Source organism: Vigna unguiculata, chromosome 3 (assembly GCF_037176805.1).
Source record: "Vigna unguiculata cultivar grain cowpea cultivar isolate G323 ecotype 2 chromosome 3, ASM3717680v1, whole genome shotgun sequence".
Classification (NCBI taxonomy): Eukaryota; Viridiplantae; Streptophyta; class Magnoliopsida; order Fabales; family Fabaceae; genus Vigna; species Vigna unguiculata.
In genome coordinates, this window is record NC_140794.1 from 57,889,150 (window position 1) to 57,910,122 (window position 20,973).

General features: G+C 29.0%; 1 protein-coding gene and 1 long non-coding RNA gene across 3 annotated transcripts; one reads left to right on the forward strand and one right to left on the reverse strand.

The window, feature by feature from the left end:
* Positions 1 to 11,338: 11,338 nt before the first annotated feature.
* LOC114178316 (TORTIFOLIA1-like protein 3) lies at positions 11,339 to 14,739 on the forward strand. 2 transcript variants are annotated; one of them, XM_085671383.1, is made up of 5 exons: positions 11,339 to 12,380; positions 12,483 to 12,591; positions 13,042 to 13,592; positions 13,792 to 14,221; positions 14,323 to 14,739. In XM_085671383.1, the coding sequence occupies exons 1-4, from the start codon at positions 11,598 to 11,600 to the stop codon at positions 14,185 to 14,187; spliced, it is 1,839 nt and encodes a 612-aa protein (XP_085527509.1). In that variant the 5' UTR covers positions 11,339 to 11,597; the 3' UTR covers positions 14,188 to 14,221; positions 14,323 to 14,739. The 2 variants fall into 2 exon arrangements, with proteins under 2 accessions (XP_085527509.1, XP_027919949.1); XM_028064148.2 differs by having other exon boundaries at positions 11,344 to 12,380; positions 13,792 to 14,189.
* A 3,123-nt stretch (positions 14,740 to 17,862) lies between these two features.
* LOC114178317 (uncharacterized) lies at positions 17,863 to 18,837 on the reverse strand. The gene is made up of 2 exons (XR_003603315.2): positions 18,650 to 18,837; positions 17,863 to 18,092 (listed from the first exon to the last, which is right to left on the reverse strand). It is a non-coding gene; the product is annotated as an uncharacterized LOC114178317 (long non-coding RNA).
* Between the last annotated feature and the right edge of the window lie 2,136 nt (positions 18,838 to 20,973).

Sequence of the window (20,973 nt, forward strand, 5' to 3'; positions counted from 1 at the left end):
TCCTGCACCCCATGATTACTTATTGCATCCCGATATTGTCATAAGAAAATTAGAATACTCTCATTCTGAAAAGTTGTTTCAAGAAAGCTCATATCGAAAGGTATCATAAATATTCTAAAAAAATTATTCTGAAAATTTTGTTTAAAAAATTATTTCAAAATATATTTCATATGTTTAAAAAAAATATATTTCAGAAGTTCTAAGAATCCTATTTCAGAATTATGTTCTGGATATTCTAAATAACTTGTTCTAAAGGATTTAAAAAATAGATAATTCATTCAGAAGCGACTTTTGCAAAAAGTAAAATACTTATTTAAAAACTGTGAAACTGCAGAAAGAAAAACCTAACTTTTATGTCAACATTTCAAATAGAAATATATTATTAAGTCGGTACAAGTGGAAACATACTTTGGGCTGAATGGGGTATACGAGATTGATGACCCAATATAATCAATCGGGGGAATTGCTATCAGCACCCCATGTGAGTATTTCCACCTCTTTTTGGTTCGGCTAAAATATTCTGACCTTCGGCACTTGTTTCTCTTGTATATAAATTTTGGTTGCATTGATTTTTCTGCGAAAAAAAAAATGTGATGGAACTTGTTGACATTTTCAAAAGAACTAACACAACAAAATTAAGTGTATGTTGTTGTGGTTTCTGGGATCAAAAAACCAATAGTTGTTTATTCAGTTGAAATACCCAATAACAATTTATATTCGTTTCTTTTGTGTAAATTAATTTATTAACACATTTAGAAAAATATTTACCCTTAGAAGTTTTAGTTTCGAAGGAAAGTTACTATTAAAATTTAGGAGTGAATGAAGTTGATTATGAGATAATACATCAAAATAAATACAAAATAATAACTTTGACCCATTTAACTATGATACTACTAGCAAGGTGATAAAATTATAACAAATAATTCTTTTTTTCTACCCTAATTGATTCGTAATAAAATATTTTCAATTTTATCACTACCTTGATTGATTCATAATCAATGATATGCATTTAAATAAGTATGAAATTATTAAAAATTTAAGTTCATTGATTTGTAATTAATTTGACTAAAAAAAAGGTAATTTGTATTATAAATAATTCGTTTAATAAGCTCACTTTCTAATCAAGACTTTTCTCGTAGTTGTTGAATTATATCATTTTCAACAAAATAAAAGGTTTTTCTCTTTCTCTATTCTTCAAATACAGTAAAGAGTATTAAAATACAAACACATATAAATAAAATTTAATTAATTTTGGAATGACCAAAATGCAAATATATATTAACAACTTGTGTAGTGAATATAAATTTGTATTATGTTATGGGATATCAGAGCTATTTCCATTAAAAATAACATTTTTTTAGTGGGAGATCTTAATAGTCATTTGAAGGGGTGCTAATAGTCATGCTGTGTAAGTCCTAAAGTTTCATCATTATTGACTGGAGCCCAAAATAGTTTTAGCCCATTCGCTACCCAAAAAATCAAATAACAACGTTCTACAATTTAATTTAAACGAATTTGTATATTTACTTTTCAAAAGTTCAATCTAGTAGAAGTGTCTTTAGTTAAATGGACTTAAAGTGAATAATATATTTATAACAAAAATAACTAACCATAATTTCACATGAATAATTATAATCATGTGTATTTTTAAAGAACAAATTTAATTATGCGAAATTTTAATCAAACATAATAGTGTTTTATTGAATAAGGAAGAAATGTTTTATGAAATGATGATGTGGACCTAAGGAGATAAGTAAATATAGAGTTTACAAACTTTCTAGATGCAAGGAAAGATTTTGCAATGCCGACTCGATAAGTGATTGAAGTAAAATGGATATTAAATCATGGTGGATTGTTCATGGATTTGAGGCACCAACTCTTCAAAAGATAATTCTTAAGATAAATGTGTTCTTCTTCTTGGTTTTAAAGGAATTGAAGTACATATTATTTTATACATTATTTGAAAAGAAATAAAATGACATCTAAGAGACAAAAAATTTAGTATTTTATAGTATAATCTTCACCTTCTCTCACAAATTTCTCAAAGTACAAAGAAGAGATAATTAAATTGTGAGATATTGCAGGAAATGACTTTTCATCGAAAGATAGTAAATTCTTTATATTACTAACCTATCTCTTGATGAACAAGAATTAGAAGAAGTATTTTTCAATGAAAATAAACAAATATGAAAGTTAAACATTATGATTTACAGAATTTTTTTTTGTTAGATTTTAAATTATGAAGTATAATGGGTAGAGTGCTTTTATATAAATGTTAATCTTATTTTTTTAGATTATGAGGTGTAATTGTTATATATATATATATATATATATATATATATATATATATATATATATTATAAAAATTACATTCAAAATAATTTGTAATTATTTGACAATATTAAAGTATCATAACATAAAAAAAAAGGAGAAAAAGAAAACTCGTATATACAAGCTGGTGGACGGAAGAAGCAACATTATTTATAACAAAACATACTATAAATTAAAGGGTTAAATATGTTTTTGGTCCCTCAAGTTTCAGTGAATTTTGGAATTAGTTCCTCTTCGAAACTTGATACCAATTTAGTTCTTCATCTTTAGAAATGTATGGATTTAGTCTTTTTTACCAAATTTTGTTAAGTTTATCTAACGTTTCAAGTGCATTTCATAATAGTATTTAAAATGTTTACACCGTTTGACACACTTTCGCTTCAATATTAACTTAAATATTATCATAAAATGCATTTAAAATGTCAAATAAACTTAACAAAATTTGGTAAGAAGGACTAAATCCACACATTTCTAAAGATGAATGACTAAATTGGTATCAAGTTTCGAAGAGGGACTAATTCTAAAATTCACTGAAACTTGAGGGACAAAAACATATTTAACCCTAAATTAAAATAATCATGTTTTAACACTGTTCAATGCAATAAATAATTTATAACGTTGAAGGAGATGTAAGGATGGCAATGGGGCGGGGCGGGGCGGACACGGGTTTCTCTATCCCATACCCATCCCCGTAAAAAATGTTTATCCCATCCCCATACCCAAACCCAACGAGTATCAAACTTTTGTCCCATCCCCACCGGGTAACGGGTATAATCTCGTACCCATACCCATACCCATTTTCTTACTACTTCAATATTAATTTTAATTAATTTTTATAAAATAAAAAAAAATTATGATAAAGGAAACATAATATTATCAAATATTCAATAGTAGAAGGATGATTGTTTCTTCGATATCAAATACTTTAAAATAAATTATAATTGTTTACATTTTAGATTATAATACCAAATAAAATTTCATGAGAACCATAACAATTATTAAATTTGCAAATATTAATGAAACATAGTTGATAAAATTTAAAAATATTTTATAAAAAATATAAAATAAAAACAAATATTCAAATTAAAATATATTTTAAATGTTTGTTTACTTCAATATTATAAATTCTAATAAATCTCTTTATTATACACTAATAAAAGTTATAATACATCATTTGAACAAAATGATACAAAGAACAAATAATAATCATAATAAAAGTTTAAAATAAATTATAATTGTTTATATTTTAGATTATAATACCAAATAAAATTTCATAAGAACTAACACATTTATTAAATTTACAAACATTAATGAAACCTAGTTGATAAAATTTAAAAATATTTTTTTTAAAATATAAAAGGAAAACAAATATTCAAATTAAAATATATTTTAAATGTTTGTTTACTTCAATCTTTTAAATTCTAATGAATCTTTTTTTTATACACTAATAAAAGTTATAATACATCATTTGATCAAAATGATACAAAGAACAAATAATAATCATAATAAAATTTTAAAATAAATTATAATTGTTTACATTTTAGATTATAATACCAAATAAAATTTCATGGGAACCAACATATTTATTAAATTTGCAAATATTAATGAAACCTAGTTGATAAAATTTAAAAATATTTTTTAAAAAATATAAAAGGAAAACAAATATTCAAATTAAAATATATTTTAAATGTTTTTTTATTTCAATATTTTAAATTCCAATGATTTTTTTTATACACTAATAAAAGTTATAATACATTATTTGATCAAAATGATACAAAGAACAAATAATAATCATAATAATAAAATTTTAACATAGATATTGTATCTTTTGAACTTCAATTATGTTTGATGGTGATAAAAAAATATTCATGATAATTACATTAAATTTTTACATGGTAGTAAATAAAATTTATTTATACAATTATAGTGAAAAAATTATAGTATGATTGATAATGAGTTAGAAAATAAAAAATAATTAAATAAAATATATCGAAATAGTATTTTACATAATGAAAATAAACAAGAAATAAAAATATTAAAAAATTAACAAATGTTTACAAACAAGTTGAAAGAGTATTGAAAGAAATCGCACAAGGGAAAAGAATGTATAATTAAGGGTATGATAAGTTGAAAAATATCTTAGAGATCTAAGAAAACTTTTCAAATGTCAACATATATACTCAGTGGTTGAGAAATAACAAAAATTGTTTTAGTGAAACAAAAGAGTTGTTCAAATGAAACAACAACTAATAATAATAATAATAAGTAAAGGATTTTTTTTTTAATATTACATAGTAAACGAAAGGTTTGTGCTATTAAATGTCTTAAATTGAGAGTATTAAACATTATCATGTAAAAGAAAAATATACAATAAATAAAAATATTAAAAAATAATAGAAATATTCAATGCGAGACATAAAAAAATTTAATTGACATACATCTTTTTAACATAATTACATATTACATAAAGGTTATGATAAGATGAAAAATATAATTAAGATACGAAAAAGTTTCATGACAAACCAAATAATTAGAATAAATAAAAAATAATATATATATATATATATATATATATATATATATATATATATATATATATATGGTTACTTAATTAATTGAGAATATTTTAATAATTTAAACGGGGACAAGTATTATGGCGGGGATATGTACATTCCCATACCCATCCCCATACCCAATTGAAAAAGTCGGAGATTCCCCATACCTATACCCGATCAATGCGGGGATTTCCCGGGAACGGGTTCGGACAATACCCACGAGAACGAGTTTATTTGCTATCTCTAGATGTTGGAAATACTATTAGAGTATGTTTCTTTTCTAGTCATGATACTGTTTTTGCTACTGTGGAAGGATAATTTGCAATTAATGTTTGCGTTTGAATCTATGATTGTGAAAAGATTTGAGAGTGCAGATTTTCGTGAGAGGAAGATGGATGCATCCGTTTATTATGCCAAAGATTCAATAGTGTTTCTTGTTCATTTTATGCAAAATAACAAAAATGCCTTCGTTTTAATTCGAAAAAATGTTGTTTTTTCTGTCTGCAAACAGTAAATTTCCTGATGCCTTCACTTGTATGTGAACTAATTTTGATTTGTTTTCTCCAACTTAATTATACAATTTTCACTAAACTAACATCACTAATATTAATAACACTAATAATAACAACAATAATAATTAGTATATCCATATATCCAAAATTAATATAAAAAAATATTTATAATAATTATAACAATAAATTCAATTAAATTTTATTTTTCATTATAAATAAAAAAATTCAATTTTGTTTTAATTTCAATTACTTACATTTTAATTTATTTCACATTGTTTTTACAAGGATAAATCGATAATTGTCTATTTTTACCAATTAAAATATTTTTTTTAATCTATCACATCCATAAAATCATTCATAAATTCTTACAAATTTTTCTTTCATATCCCTTCGTCTATTCCTTCAAATCTCTTTATTTAAACAACTCCACAATCCACAATCCACTCTTCATCTCCTCAAATCCATTCATCCACTCTATCTCAAATCATCTCCTCAATCCAAACACTACCTTAAAGATGAAATATGTTTTTAGTCAATGAACTTTGAAGAAAAATTGAAATTTGTTCATGTCTGAAACTTTAATACATTTTTGTTCTCAAACTTTGAAAATGAATGAATATAATTTTTTTAATCCAATTACGTTAAATTTTTTTGACGTATCAAAATGTGTTTCATATTAGCATTTGAGTTGTTTATACTGTTTGATATATTTCTGCTTTAATATCCATTAGAAAACTTGACACATAAAAAAATTAACATAATTAATTTAAAAGGACTATATTTAAAGTTTAAGAACCAAAATATATCAAAATTATGAATATTAACGAATTCTAATTTTGGATCAAATTTTAGGAACTAAAAACATATTTAACACTATTATTAACTATGACCTTTGCTGCATTAAAGACAAGTAAAACCATACTTAACCTGCCGTACTTAACTCTAAATTTAAAGGAATTTAATTGATAAACTACAACCCCATTTCCAACATTAAGTTATAAGTTTTCGGGTTCATTTTCAACTTAAAGTTATGAATTTTTCTTATGATGCTTAAAAATATCCTCTTCAAGTAGGAGTTCGTTCCACGGTACTACATTCTTCTGTTTTCTAATTACGAGTATCTTAATGGTAATCTTAATTGCCCTTTGAATCTACTAAATCGATTAGGTTTGTCTTTATGTGGACGGTTATGAAAACAAAATCATCAGCTTCATTGTCCACCCAATTAAAAAAAAGCAACACTTTATAATTGAAACTCAACTTTCTTTTATTAAGAACAAAATACAACTGTTCAAACAACAAAAAATGATCATGATTTAATATATCTGTCATAAAATAATTGACTTTCGCAACAATCTCAAATTTACGATCATGGTATAATGAGAATTTTGTACATCAAATTTACATAAAACAAGGTATGAATCGTAAAAGTTAAGAATCTGGAAATCAGTGAAATAAACTAGAAAAAGTATCTCATTCGATTTTTCTAGTTTATGTTTTGTAGTTAGAGGTAAACAATATTTTATAGTTAGAGACAAATTGATGAGTGAAGTGAAGAATGTCTATCTGAAGTAGAGAATTGTGCAGATTTTGGCTCCCACTTCATGTTACATGTCTTCTTGCTTCTTCGAAAACTGCACGTGCCTTGATGGGTTCAAATTTGGAACAACATGGGTGATATTATTTTTTTTATCAGAACCATGACTTTTGAAAGGGGGATGAAAATAGACAGATAGGGGTTTATCAGTTTTTTGTTTGTTTCTTCATTCTTTGTTTTTTTGCTTTAAATTCTGAGTCCTTTATTTCATTCCCATGTGAGTGGGACAATTTTGTTTTCCTTTGAGATCAATCATTTTGGAAGAACTACATGTTAGTATCATTTTAAAATATATGTGTGCCCACTCTTTTGTCTTCTTGGAACTGCCTTATTCAACATCCTACATCCTACATTTTGAGAATGCTGGAATGATGATTTACATAATTTTAATGATGTTAATGATAAAAAATCCATTCTAACAAGATTTAATGTTAGTTGGATTTATTGTATCACTGTTGTGAGATCATTCATTAATATTTAATTTCATACTCGAAATATATATGTTTTAATGTAAGATGTGTTTTAGAAATTTCATATTCACTAAAAATAAGACGAGTTTAAAATATATGAGTATACAAAATGTCACTTTTATAATCGATTTCGCAACATTAAATTAAACTTAAGGAGTACTATTAAATTTAATTAAAAAAAGCTATTAAGTCAAAAAAGAATGGACAAAAGTAAAAGTTCCATTTTTAGTTTACAAATACTATTAAGATAATCGCGTTTTGTCCTTAGAATTTGGGTTACAAATTTACTTTTAAAAAGTGTCGTATATTAAAGGAAGAGAGTGTTTTAAATTATCTTTAACTTTAATTTGTAACCTATATAAAATGTACGAAAACAATATGAATAAATGCAATTTCTTAAGGCAACGAAATCCACAATATGAATAAATGAATCTGGCTCAAAAGTATAATATTAGCAATGGTTAACTTTTTTCAATTATTATATGGACTTTTTTTTATTACCAAGTGTATTTCGTCAAAATCCACATACAAGTGATCCAAAGTGTATGTACTACATACATAATTGTTATTAAGAGTGTCGAGACTCGTTTTCCCGGTGGTTAAGGAACACAAAAGCTATATATGTGTTAAGTAAAGATAAATCATAGGCTCAATTATGCATAAGAAATACTCATAGGTACAATTATAAAGGACAAAATAATTTCTGTGGTGTTTCTTAATTAAATATAAGTGAACGAGAATATAATTTATTTACATAAGTATCTGAACAGACAATAATGCAAAGATGACTTCTCACCAATTCAAGGGAGACCAGTCCTTTTCCGTCAATGTTTTATGCATGATTTTGAATAACATCACTGCTTAAGAACATCTTTGGCGCCAATACGTTCTTTGGTTTGAAAGTTAGAGATGCGTATCCATCATACGGTACAACACAGCTTTCAGGAACAGAACAAAATTATCAAATGCTTTGAAACTCACAAGCTTTGTTCTGATGATTATCAAGTTGAGTTTTTACGCCACTAAATATATTCCCAAGTACCATATTATCACTGTCACTGATCATTGAATCCTACGTGTTTGATCAACGAACCTAAACTAAAACTAAGACACTAATTTTGAATACTTCATCACCAACTTGATTCCGGTCACTGGGCTTGGTGAGAAGGGCTTGATTGTGTGTAATGAAGTGCTTGGTGAGAAGTTGATGGTATTTCAAGTGGTTGGAAAAGGTGTTGATGCAAATACTCAAGTTAGTAAGTATTTTAGTAGACTCATAATAATAAGTGAAGTTTCTCTCATACACATGCATGTGAAGTAGGTCTAAGACTTCCATGTTTTGCTAATTATAGGCCTTTATAAAACTGCTACAATCTCATTCTGGTCAATCATTATGGAACCTCATTATATTGATTCATGCTACATTATTCCATTCCCAATTCCAAAATTTGGCTTCACATCCTGGTTTTATATATAAACCCTTTAACAGTGTAGACTAAACAATGTGAAATTAGTAGTCTTTTATATATTTTACCTTCTTCAAGCTCTTAGAATACTGTGCACAAAAAGGCTAAGTTATTTATTACTCTTGTATGTAAAAAGAAGAAAGGTAGGTGTGGAGGTTGAGACCCACACTGCTAGTAGGTTCGACATTGAATCATCTTTGCACCTTGATAATAACAATGTAATGCTTAATTCAGTACAAGCTATAGCATTATACTTTCATTATATAATTATGATTAAATTGGATATGGTTATATCAGGAACTACTTATGACAAATAAAGAACATGGTCCTACCTACTGCAACTTCTCACACACCTTCAACCAAACAGGTAATGTGCATGACCATCATAACTATCTAAACCTCTTACTTTTAATTGTCATACATGTATGTACATAGTAAGATACACCTTGCAAATTTCATGCTTGATTAATGATGCTTAAACTAATTAAGATGCTATAATCCTATCAGATTATTATTACGAACTATAACTCATTGTCATATATGTATAAATAATAAACGAGTAAAATTTTTTGCTGAATGATAATGGCCTAGCACCATGATATGAGAATCTGACACACCTTAATAACAATGTTGGAGCTGAACGTCATCACTGATCAGCCATGATTGATTATTCCCTTTAACACATAATTGATCTATTCATGTTTGGAGTGTGACTTTTCTGTGGCAATACACAATCCTTATTACCACACTCTCTTTACGCCATTGACATTTTCTGTGACTCCATTTTATTGTGTGTGTGGTGTTAGGTCGCTATAATCATTGTTCCAACATTTTGTATCTACACGTGGAGGCCTTTAACAAGGGCCTTCTTCAATGGTTGAGTAAAATTCGGATGTCTTTAACACTACATTAGCTACCAAGCACATTTTAATTATGACAGCGCAAGCCACTTTTTTTTTTTTTTATTTCTTCCACTACGACATATGTATTTGTGAAAAATACTTATAATAAATTGAATTTTTGTATTCATTAAACAGGTGTATCGACATCCATGAAGATTTTGAAAATTTTTAAGAGTGTTTGACATTTAAAAAATATTTAAAAAATATCTCATGCTATTCAATTAAAACTATCGGAGTTTTCTAGATCGTACTTAAATATGATCATGTTTAATTAAGATTTTGAAAGATGAAAAAGACCCATTTTATATTTAAATTATACAAATTTTATTGAATTGTTTCTTTGATGAATTTTAATAAATTTTGTGTAACTTTTTATTTATATGAATAAATATCATTTTCATAAAATAATTTCACTTAAACATGTATGACGTTTTTCTTGTTCATTTTCACTTTTTTTTTTCAATCTCAATAATGATAACGATATAATTTTTTCTTCAATTTTCTAATAAATTTTCTATATCTAAATTATATTTTTGGGCTATTGTTTTTTGCCATTAATTTCAAAGTTACTGTTATTAATATATATTCCTATTAATCAATGAAAATATCTATTTTTTTCCTTGAATTCCTGATATTATTATATGATTTATTGAGTTTTTAAACACTTTTTAACCGTGATATTGTCATACTTAAATTTCGGCAACATCATTAAACAAATTGAAAAATGAAATCATTAATTCCGAAGGAGGAAATAATTTATTAAAAAAAATTAATGGACATTACAATGTTAGAAAACAACTTCTATTAGATATTTATGTTAAAGTGATAAATAATAGTAATAGATAGATAGATAGGTGCAGACAAACATTTCCTTAAATTACAGTTTTAATTCCTTAGATTTTTTTCTTTATAAAAAAATTAAAATAAAAAATAATAACATATTATTTATTTCCATTTAAATACACAGTAAAATTGTTCACACAAGAGTATGACATAAACGGTTTAAGAGTTAACTTGTAAGAAAGTTCAAACTAGTTAAAGCAAGAATTTTTGATGTTATAGATTAGAGTTTGTAAAAAAGCACTATTATTTAAGAAGGTCGATACTTTCGATATCATTAACCAAACTTCCTGCGATTTAAAAGTCAAAGATGCAAACTTAAAACGATGACTTAATTTGTTAAAATGTTAATGAAAGAAAAATAAATGAATTTAACCTTAAAAGTTGAAAAAAAGCACGTTCTGAGGGAAAACGTGAGATTATTCGTAGACTTTATGATGTGATGATATAAAATAACCATTCCCACATGCAACCAAGGATTAGGATACTAATTTTAATAATATAATGGCTTAAGCAACAAATTAGGAATTCCCAGTAATGTGGCATTCATCAACGTATTTGGAAATAAGAAGTCAGCACCATGGAAACAAACAAACCCGACCAGCCTTTGAGTAGAGTGAAAAAAAGGAGAACATAATAAAAGAAAAAAACAAAAAAAAAATGGCAAACCAAACGCGGTCTCCATCAACAAAACGACACCGTAGTTCAGCAGCTGTTCTCGCTTAAGTAACCAGAAAACGACACGCGGTTTATGTCTTCACCTTCACCTTCACTCTCCGCAACTGCACATCAATAAAACCGTTCCTACCATGCCATTCCCTCGCAAAACCAAATAAAACTCACCTGCGATGGTACCGGGAATTCAACCGGCGCCACCACCGGAAAGTTAGTCGATCATTCGTTGGGATCGTCACTGTAATCAGAATGTCGTCGTCACCGCAGAGCGTAAAGCAAAGAGTCTTCGCATGCCTGACCAAACTCTCTGACCGCGACACGCAGTCTCTCGCCACTGCAGAACTCGAGTCCATCGCTCGGTGTCTCGATGCGGCCACCGTGCCGGCTTTCCTATCGTGCATGTACTCCACTGACCCGTCCGACAAGCCACCGGTCCGCAAGCAATGTGTGCAGCTGCTAGGGTTCCTGGCCGAGACGCATGGCAACATGCTCGCGCCGTACCTGTCTAAAATTATCGGCAGTGTTGTGCGGCGCCTCCGCGACGCGGACTCGTCGGTGCGATCCGCGTGCGTGAGTTCGGTTGCGGCATTGTCGCGGCACGTCAACAGGCAGCCGTTGCATTCGTTCGTGAAGCCGTTGGCGGAGGCGCTGTTCACGGAGCAGGACCAGAACGCGCAGGTTGGAGCCGCGCTGTGTCTCGCCGCCGCGATCGATGGAGCTCCGGATCCGGACCCGGCCAGGCTGGCGAAGCTACTGCCGCGGTTTGAAAAGCTTCTGAAGCGCGACGGGTTCAAGGCGAAGCCCGGGCTGTTGACGCTAGTGGGAAGCGTCGTCGCTTCCGGCGGCGCGTCCGGTCACGCGCCCTTGAAGAGTTTGGTTCCGTGCCTGGTAGAAGCGTTGGGCAGCGACGATTGGGCCACGCGGAAGGCTGCGGCGGAGACTCTCGTGGTGGTTGCCAACGTAGAGAGGGATTTCTTGTCGGAGTTCAAGGCCGACTGTGTGAGAGTTTTTGAAAATCGACGGTTTGATAAGGTTTGTGTAAATTGTAAAGGGATTTTATATATATTATTTTTTCGTTGATGTTCACTTATGGTAATTTGAAAGTGAATTGAGAGTGCGTGGTGTTTTGTTCAGGTAAAGTTAGTTCGGGAAGTTATGAATCAGATGTTGGAAGCGTGGAAGCAGATTCCTGATGTTTCCGATGAAGTTACGCCACCTCCTAAATCGCAACCTTCTTCTAAAGGTAATTTGATTTTGAAGTTTTGGATTTTTAGTGTTAATTGGAGAAGCCGTGATAGGTGAGTGTCAGTAACGAAATAATTGATCATGTTATGTTCGCTTCGCTGTTGTGGGTTTAAATAGAAAACATAATTAGATAAACGTACGGGTAAGGGGAAAAGGTGATGATCAATATACGGTTGTTCGATCTTTAGATAAACTCTCGGAATTTTTGCCTGCTATTATTTAGTTCATATTTGGGAACTCATTATAAAATAAGAAACCATGTCGAAGCGAGGACCATTAGCTTCTATGTGAATGTGAGAAATCACAGTTGGGACTGGAACCAAACGTGCTATAATTAGCGTCGCCATTTGGCAACTTGCTCCTTTGGTTGTACGATTAATTTGTTATGTTGCATTGTCTTTGAGTGTTTTTCATACCTGTTTTCTTTCATGTCTCATTATTGATTCAGAGAATTCAAGTGATGGACGCTATCCTGCTGTCTCTCAAAATTCATGTAGTCCTCGTTCAGTGATGGCCAATCTGCGGAAGAAAACTACACCTTTTAGCAGATTCAGTCCAGCAGATAGTTCTTCTCCTAGCAGTGCCAAGAATAGGAGTGCTTCAAGTGGCAACAACAAGAGAACGAGTTCGATTGTTTCCCGAAAACTAAATAATAAGAATTGGGATACTCAAGTTGCTGTGGTTGATCAGGGAGATCTGCAGGAGATGGATGGAATTGTTTTGGAAAGTAACAAAATGGATAAAAGCAGATTTTCAAAGCCAGAAATGAAAAGGGCACTGCTATATAGAGGTTCTGATGATAGAATACACAAGTATGGTGGGTCCAAAGCTGGATCTCGAGTGGTTCCATATCATGAAGAAAGTCAAGACTCGGTTCCTGTCAGTGATGTCTCTAAAGATCTCCATAGGAATGACAAAGAGAGTGAAGATTTATCGCTGATCCGTGATCAGCTACATCAGATTGAGAAGCAGCAGTCAAGTCTACTCGATCTTCTGCAGGTTTGTTCCTAATGCTTAGCATCAAGTTCCCCCAATAAATTCTTTTATCTGTGCTGCTTAATTTTTCAAATTGCTGGAAGGCCGGTTATACTGTTATTGTGTTCAAACTTCATCCTTTTCTCTCCTTTTATGCACATGTAGCATTGTACCAATTCTATAATGACAAACATCTCCAACATGCTTCTCCATATTGTCACAGAAATTTATGGGGAGCTCACAAAATGGAATGCGTTCTTTAGAGACTCGTGTGCATGGTCTTGAGTTGGCATTGGATGAGATCTCTTATGATTTGGCTATATCAAGTGGAAGGATGACTAAATCTGATGTTCATGGCAACACATGTTGCATGCTACCTGGAGCAGAATTTTTGAGCTCTAAATTTTGGAGGAAAACACATGACCGGCATTCAATCCCGCGGTTCTCTAGATCAGGTGGCATCACTTCATCACTTGCTGCCTCGAACTACCAAGCCGACAAGAATGGTGAAACCAAGTTGACAAACCATAGATTTAGGCTTGATGGAGGCTTCATCACTAATCCACTGGCAGAGATTCATGCAGATTCGAGAAATTTTGCTACATCAGAGCTGGTTTAAAAGTAAGTTAGCTTTCTAAATGCCTCTAAACAAGGCATGCAACTTTGTCGCTGCCACTGTCAACATTCTCCATGCAATGTTAGATTACTCGTTTATTCTTTTTTCCTAATACCCATATTTCTTATTTACTTGCAGATGACTGCACAATCTAGAATGCAAGTTTGATCTTTTGATTCTCTCTCAATATGGAAGGACCCCCTTGATCGGAATTACAATTCAATCAGAATATCTAAATTTGTGCCACTCGAATTCCATTAGTCTTGTTCCAGGTGAAGAAGGCTTGAGCGGGCTAGACCATATATTCTACATATATTCTACGTCGCAGGGCAGAATTTCATTTGCATATCTCGCGACTAAATACCACACTTTTTTAAATAAGAGTGATTTTGTATATGTACAGAGAAGTGATAGGCTGCTTTTTTTTTATTTTTTTTTTTATTTTATGATTAAGCATTGTGTTGCATAATGTCTTCGAGTTATGTTAAAAGGTTCTCTATAATGGCATGCACTATCGGCATCTCATCATTGGAGAACATTGTTTCTTGTCTCTTATACTTCATGTGTGACCTCTACTATCCATTTTTGTTTAGCACCTTATTGGAAAGGATCCAACAATAAGATTCTTATGTGCAAAAATGCTCATCCCCAGCGCTTTCTAGGTTGTCCCTTGGATATCCTATTATTCAAATGATTAGTGATCTGACACAGTTAGGTATTTTTTAAAAGGAAATATTAATAATACACAAATGTTCCTAAATAATAGTTAAAATTACTGTTAACATGCACAACCTAACGAGTTTGTAAAGAACAGATTAGAAATGAATTTATATATGAAAAAGATTTTTAAGTTACTGCAATTATTTCATATTTATGACATGTATAAATATAAAACATGTATAACCTAAGGATTAATGCAGGTACTTCATGTTTATGACAAAATGTCTCTTAGAATATAATTTCCTAAATATGAAACAAATTACTTAGATTTATAAATAGATATGAATGTTAAAATAGATAATGCTTCAATCATGTTTTGTAAAAAGTTTAGTTCAACTTAAATACTACAAAATCAGTAAATGGATATTGATACCAAATTTTATACTCTATTTGAAGTTAACTGTGTAATTAAATAGTTGTGGTTTAACAAGTAACATGATATACTTAGTAAACCTTCCTAATTTAAATTTTGTTAATTTATATATCTAATTAATACAGTACCTTCAACTTCTATGACAACTATTTCATGGAGGGCAAGGAGATCACAACCAATCCCAATCCAATAATAACTAAAACGTTCTTACAAATTTCATGCTTTTATGAAAAAGAAAAATTAATTTGCAACCAAACTCCAAGAAAATGTGTCAAGCAAGTGTGTATTAGAATGCCAATTCTTCAATTAGAAGATGATGACGGTATTGCTTCCATGATGGATTACCATGTACAATATCCTTACTTAGACTTCGGTGGAACTGCATATCAAAGCAGGAACAAGTGATAATATGCGAATGTTGAAGTTTGTTTCCTCTACTCTAACCTAAACCATTTAATACTCATTAGATTGCTTTAGTTATTCTGACTGCAACTTTTAGCTTGAGTCCCTAAGAGAAATAACCACTTAAAAGATGTAATCTAGGGTTCTGGATTCTTTCAATCGTATTAGGGAATTCTCCCTTCACGTAAACTTGAATTTTATATGTCATGTTGGAAATTCTAACAAGTTTATATGGAGTGTGCTCTGTGCAAAACAAAAACCGTCTAAACCATTACTATTTGATTGAAACGTCAAAATTACAACATTGAGGATTTCAAAATACAAGACTGACTAGTAAAGAGCCCTAAATATGACAATAGTAGAAATTGTTAATTCGAAGTCATACTTGTGTGAATATCAAGTATTAATCAGCTTCTTCACTAGCTAAACTGGCTTATTATCATCTTAGGTTTTGGTTTGGGGATAGTTCAATAAAGGCCCAATACGCCAATATACTCGATAACTTAAGTCGCGCTCTTTTCTCTTCCGTCCATTCAGTAACTACTACCACCATATAAATAAATTACGTATATTATAAGTATATTATAAGATAACAAGTTATAATTTCAATGAATAATCAAATGTTAAAAATTATTAATATATGTAAATATAATTATGAAATGATCACATTCTTAACTACTAATATTTTACTAAACTTATATAATTTTAAACCGCTCCTTGTGCATCCAGAGACATTATTTACTTCATATTACTTTTATTCATAACGTATAAATTTGACATTGAAATTGAAATATTGAAATAAGTAACACATTTGCTTTAATTCTCAAACTTGATAGAAAAATAGAATAAATGTTGGTTAATATCAAATTGAAGAAACTAAAAAAACCGAATAAATGTCGGTTAATATCAAATTGAAGAAACTAAAAAAACCGAGAGTTCTTACCATTCAGATCAATTATAAGCTATAACAGATTTGCACAACTCTTATGTTCAACAAAATGTATAAAAAAATAATTGAATTCTAAATGCTGCCAGCTATTACAGGCAGACTACTTAAACAGTGATAGAAGGCCGTACCAGAAACACCTAAAATATGTAATAATAAAACTTCAACTTGATAGGAAAAACGTTTGAACAAAACTTAAATCAAGTTCATTGTACCCTAACTATCAAATTCCCGTTCAAATAGTGATATATAGACTCTTTTTTATTCAATAATAAATAACCATCATTGAATAAAAGCACCAGAATTTTGAATAAAAATAATGTGTAAATGTCAATCATACAAGTATTTAAAACTAAAGTTGTTTCTAAAATAAAATAAATAAATTAAACTCTCGACTATTTAATCAAACAACTGACATGTACTGTACTGATTTCTAACTTGTTTATGACTTTATTTTTATTTTTTTACTACTTTTTAATGGTAAATAATTTTTTTTATTTGACAGATATCTTAACGATAAAAAGTAAAGTGAAACTATAATAAAATATAAAGTTAATTTATTAAAATAGCTTGAGATTGGAGAAGAAATCTTTCTTTATGTAAAGAGGGGACTTCTTTGAACAAAATGTAAACAGATTCTTTAGAATACAACTCTTAAAAATCAATATTAATAAAAAGATATATACATCAAATAATGTTTCAAATAAAAATAATGAATAAAAATACAACTATCTAAGTCACATTATATACTTTCAAATCGTATTAAGTGAGAACCATTATTAGTGTATGAAATGAAAAGTATATATATAAGACATACAAAGATATATAAATTACCAATATTACAAATTAGTTAGTAATTAAATAATCAATTAAAAATTCTCTATATTTTTCTCTGAATCTTGACCATTCAAGTATGACCTAATAAATGTAATTGACTATAATTGTACTTCTAACATATGTATGTGATACGTTTCTCTTTCTATATAATATAACGTATTCTCTAACATACAAATATAAAACCTACAAAGTTTAGATGAGACTCATTTAAACTATCAAGCCTGACTATATGTTTTCATTTATTTGTTCATAATGAGTATTTAATGAGATGAACTCAAATTATTCACCAACATCTAAGGTGATTCACACCTCTACTCAATATATCTCCATTATCCACCATCTAATGTCGTCGTATATGACCAGAAGTAATTCCAGCGATTCTTCAGACACATAGAACACGTGAACAAATAATTATGTATGAGCACAATCTACCAAAAAGGACTATCTATCTTTGTTAATTAAACGGGTTATTACTCAACATTTGCCATTCAATTATTGGCCAATTAACTGAAAAAATATAAGAAAGAAACTCACATTACATTTCTACACAACATGATTTGAAATTCAAGAAGGTGGGCTTATGAGATCAAATCACGGTGTCTGCTCATCAGCATCTTCTTTGACAAGTTTCTGCAGAAAAGCACCAAGTGACCAACATTAGGCAAAGTCGTAAAAGATATATCTGCTTGAGTGCAATTTGACTATAAAACCATCGCATCGCAACAAAATCCATAATACCAATCCAACACAGAAATTAAAATTAGAACTGCATTTTTCCAGCATATTCAGTGACACGGAATTCAAGATTTCAACCAAAATAATCATTACGCATTGCATTGCACAGACAAATGTAGAAGATCAAATAATCAGAACAGACAACATCATCAGATAATATGACGCAACAAAATAAATTCCTCCCTATCCTCAAAAAGCTACAAAATACGTCTCAGAATTCGAATAAACGAGAATTGCACGAAACAGGAACGATCAAGGAAAAGCCAACACGAGACTAAGGTAGATTACAGGCAGCAGAGGATTAAAGCACGAAAGGTTAATTGATCGGACACGATCCAAAGTCACAACTCATAAAACCTAGATGGATCGAAGCAAGTAATGCAAAATACCGATTCTAAATAAACAAAGTAACAGAGAGAAAAAATATGAGAGTGAGAGAGAGAGATGAGTACGGTTTGAGCATTGTGCCAAGAGAGGCCTCTGTAAACGTTGACGGAAAAGGTTGCGGTGAGGTAAATGGTGGTGAATCCGAGAGTGGCGGTGAAGGCCTTGAAAGCATAATCCCCAACCTTACCTGCTATTCCCATTCTCACCCACTTCGACTAACTAGGGTTTACTCACTTCCCGCACTAATAACTTCTTCTTCTATTTTTATACCTTTTTCTTTTTTGTTTTTAAATATAATATTTAGTTTTTTAATTTCTTGTTTTTGTTTTGATTTATTTTTATCATTTTATTATTTTTTTATTCAACTTAGATTTCTAATTTTGTAAAATATTCATTTTAATCTTTATTTTTTATTCAATTTAATCATTTTTTTAAATAATATAATTTTGTCCTCTCTCACCTGAAACCAAATTAGTAATTAAGTTTAATTATAATTTATATTAAAGTAATTTTTTATAATTTATACTTCAAATCACTTCACCTAAATGTAACAAATTTGAGTACTTAGATAGATGTAAAAAATTAAATAATTTAAATATTTAGGTGAAGTGATTTGATGTATAAATTATAAAAAAATTATTTTAACATGTACATATAAGTTGTAATTGAACTTCATTACTAATTTGATTTCAAATTGGAGAGAATAAAATTGGATCGTTTCAAAAGAAACGTTTAAAAAGAAATAATGATTAAATTGAATAAAAAATAATAAGGGATCAAATTGAACATTTTTAAAAGGTTGAAGGACTAAACTGAACTAAAAAATAATAATAAGAGGACCAAAATAAATCAAAGTAGCAAATGAAATGACTAAATCACTAATTAAGCCTAACTTCTTTTTATAAGTTCCGACGAAGTGTTACTTTTTAAGGTTAAATTAGTCTTTTTAGTCTTAATTTTTGTTTAATAAATTAAGTAGTTTTTTTTATGTAGTTCTCTTGTTTTTTTATTTCATTTTATCTTTTTAAGTTTTTTTGTTGTCTCGTCCCGTGAATGTCATGTCACATAACATTGTTAATGCGATATGACAGTGGCTTCCTCGTACATTATCTGGATCAATATTCATCTTGTACCTGTCACATATATCTGTGAGTATCTACATATTTTTTTAATATTCGTATGTATTCGTCGGTATTTACAAAATAAATTCTATAAATATTTACCAAAATATTTTAATCACAAATTCAGATAAAATACAATGCATCACTATTACAAGATAACAAAATGTTTTTGTACAACTTAAAAAAAATAGATCACAATTTTCATTACTAATACTATGAGCATGTTTGTTCACTTTTTATAATTTTATAAAATAAGTATAAATAAATTTTTAAATTTTATTATAATTTTTTTCTTATTTATTTTGTAGATAGTTTTTTTATTAAATATATTTATTTAAGTTTAAAAATATTAATTAAAAAAATTGAAAGAAATAATTAGATTTAATAAAGCAGTTACTTAAAAGGTAAAAAATGGTAAAACAATAATTTTAATTTAAAAAAATTGTTATTTATTAAAGGGAAAATTGAGAATATAATTGTGGACATCATGGATTAAATTTTTTATGATCCAATCTATATCCAATCCATATCTAAAAAAATTGAACTAGATTTTAGATCCAAATAAAAAAATCTACGTCCAAATATTTAGATCAAGTTCTAAGTTTATATCTAAATATTTGGATCACTTTTAAATCCATATTCATTTCTAAATCCATATTTTTACTAAAAATTATTTTTTTATAAATCTAATTTTAATTTTAAATCTATATTTTTAAAAATAAAATAACTATTTCATTTAATACATAAATATATAAAAGGTTAAACAATATATAAAATATAATAAATATTAAAAAATAATCATAATATATAGATAAATTCTTAATATTAAAAAAACTAAAAAATTCATTGCTTCAACTTATTCATTGTGGATTTTAATATGTAAAACTTGATGTCTGTGATTAGTCAAATATTTACAACCTCATATACATAGAAAAACTATTCTACTTGATCTTACTACTTAAAATTGTTCACATTTAAATCAACAACTACAATTTCCAAATCCAATAAAGATCAAAACTTAAAATAAACATCTTCATACCAAAAGTCCCTTCACCATAAATGTAGTAACCAGAATTTCCAATAAACATCAAAACTTAAAATAAACATCTCCATACCAAAAATCTATTCACCACAAATGTAGTAACTAAAGTTTTCAATAAACATCAAAACTTAAAATAAACATCTCCATACCAAAAGTCTATTCACCACAAATGTAGTAACTAAAATTTTCAATAAACATCAAAATTTAAAATAAACATCTCCATACC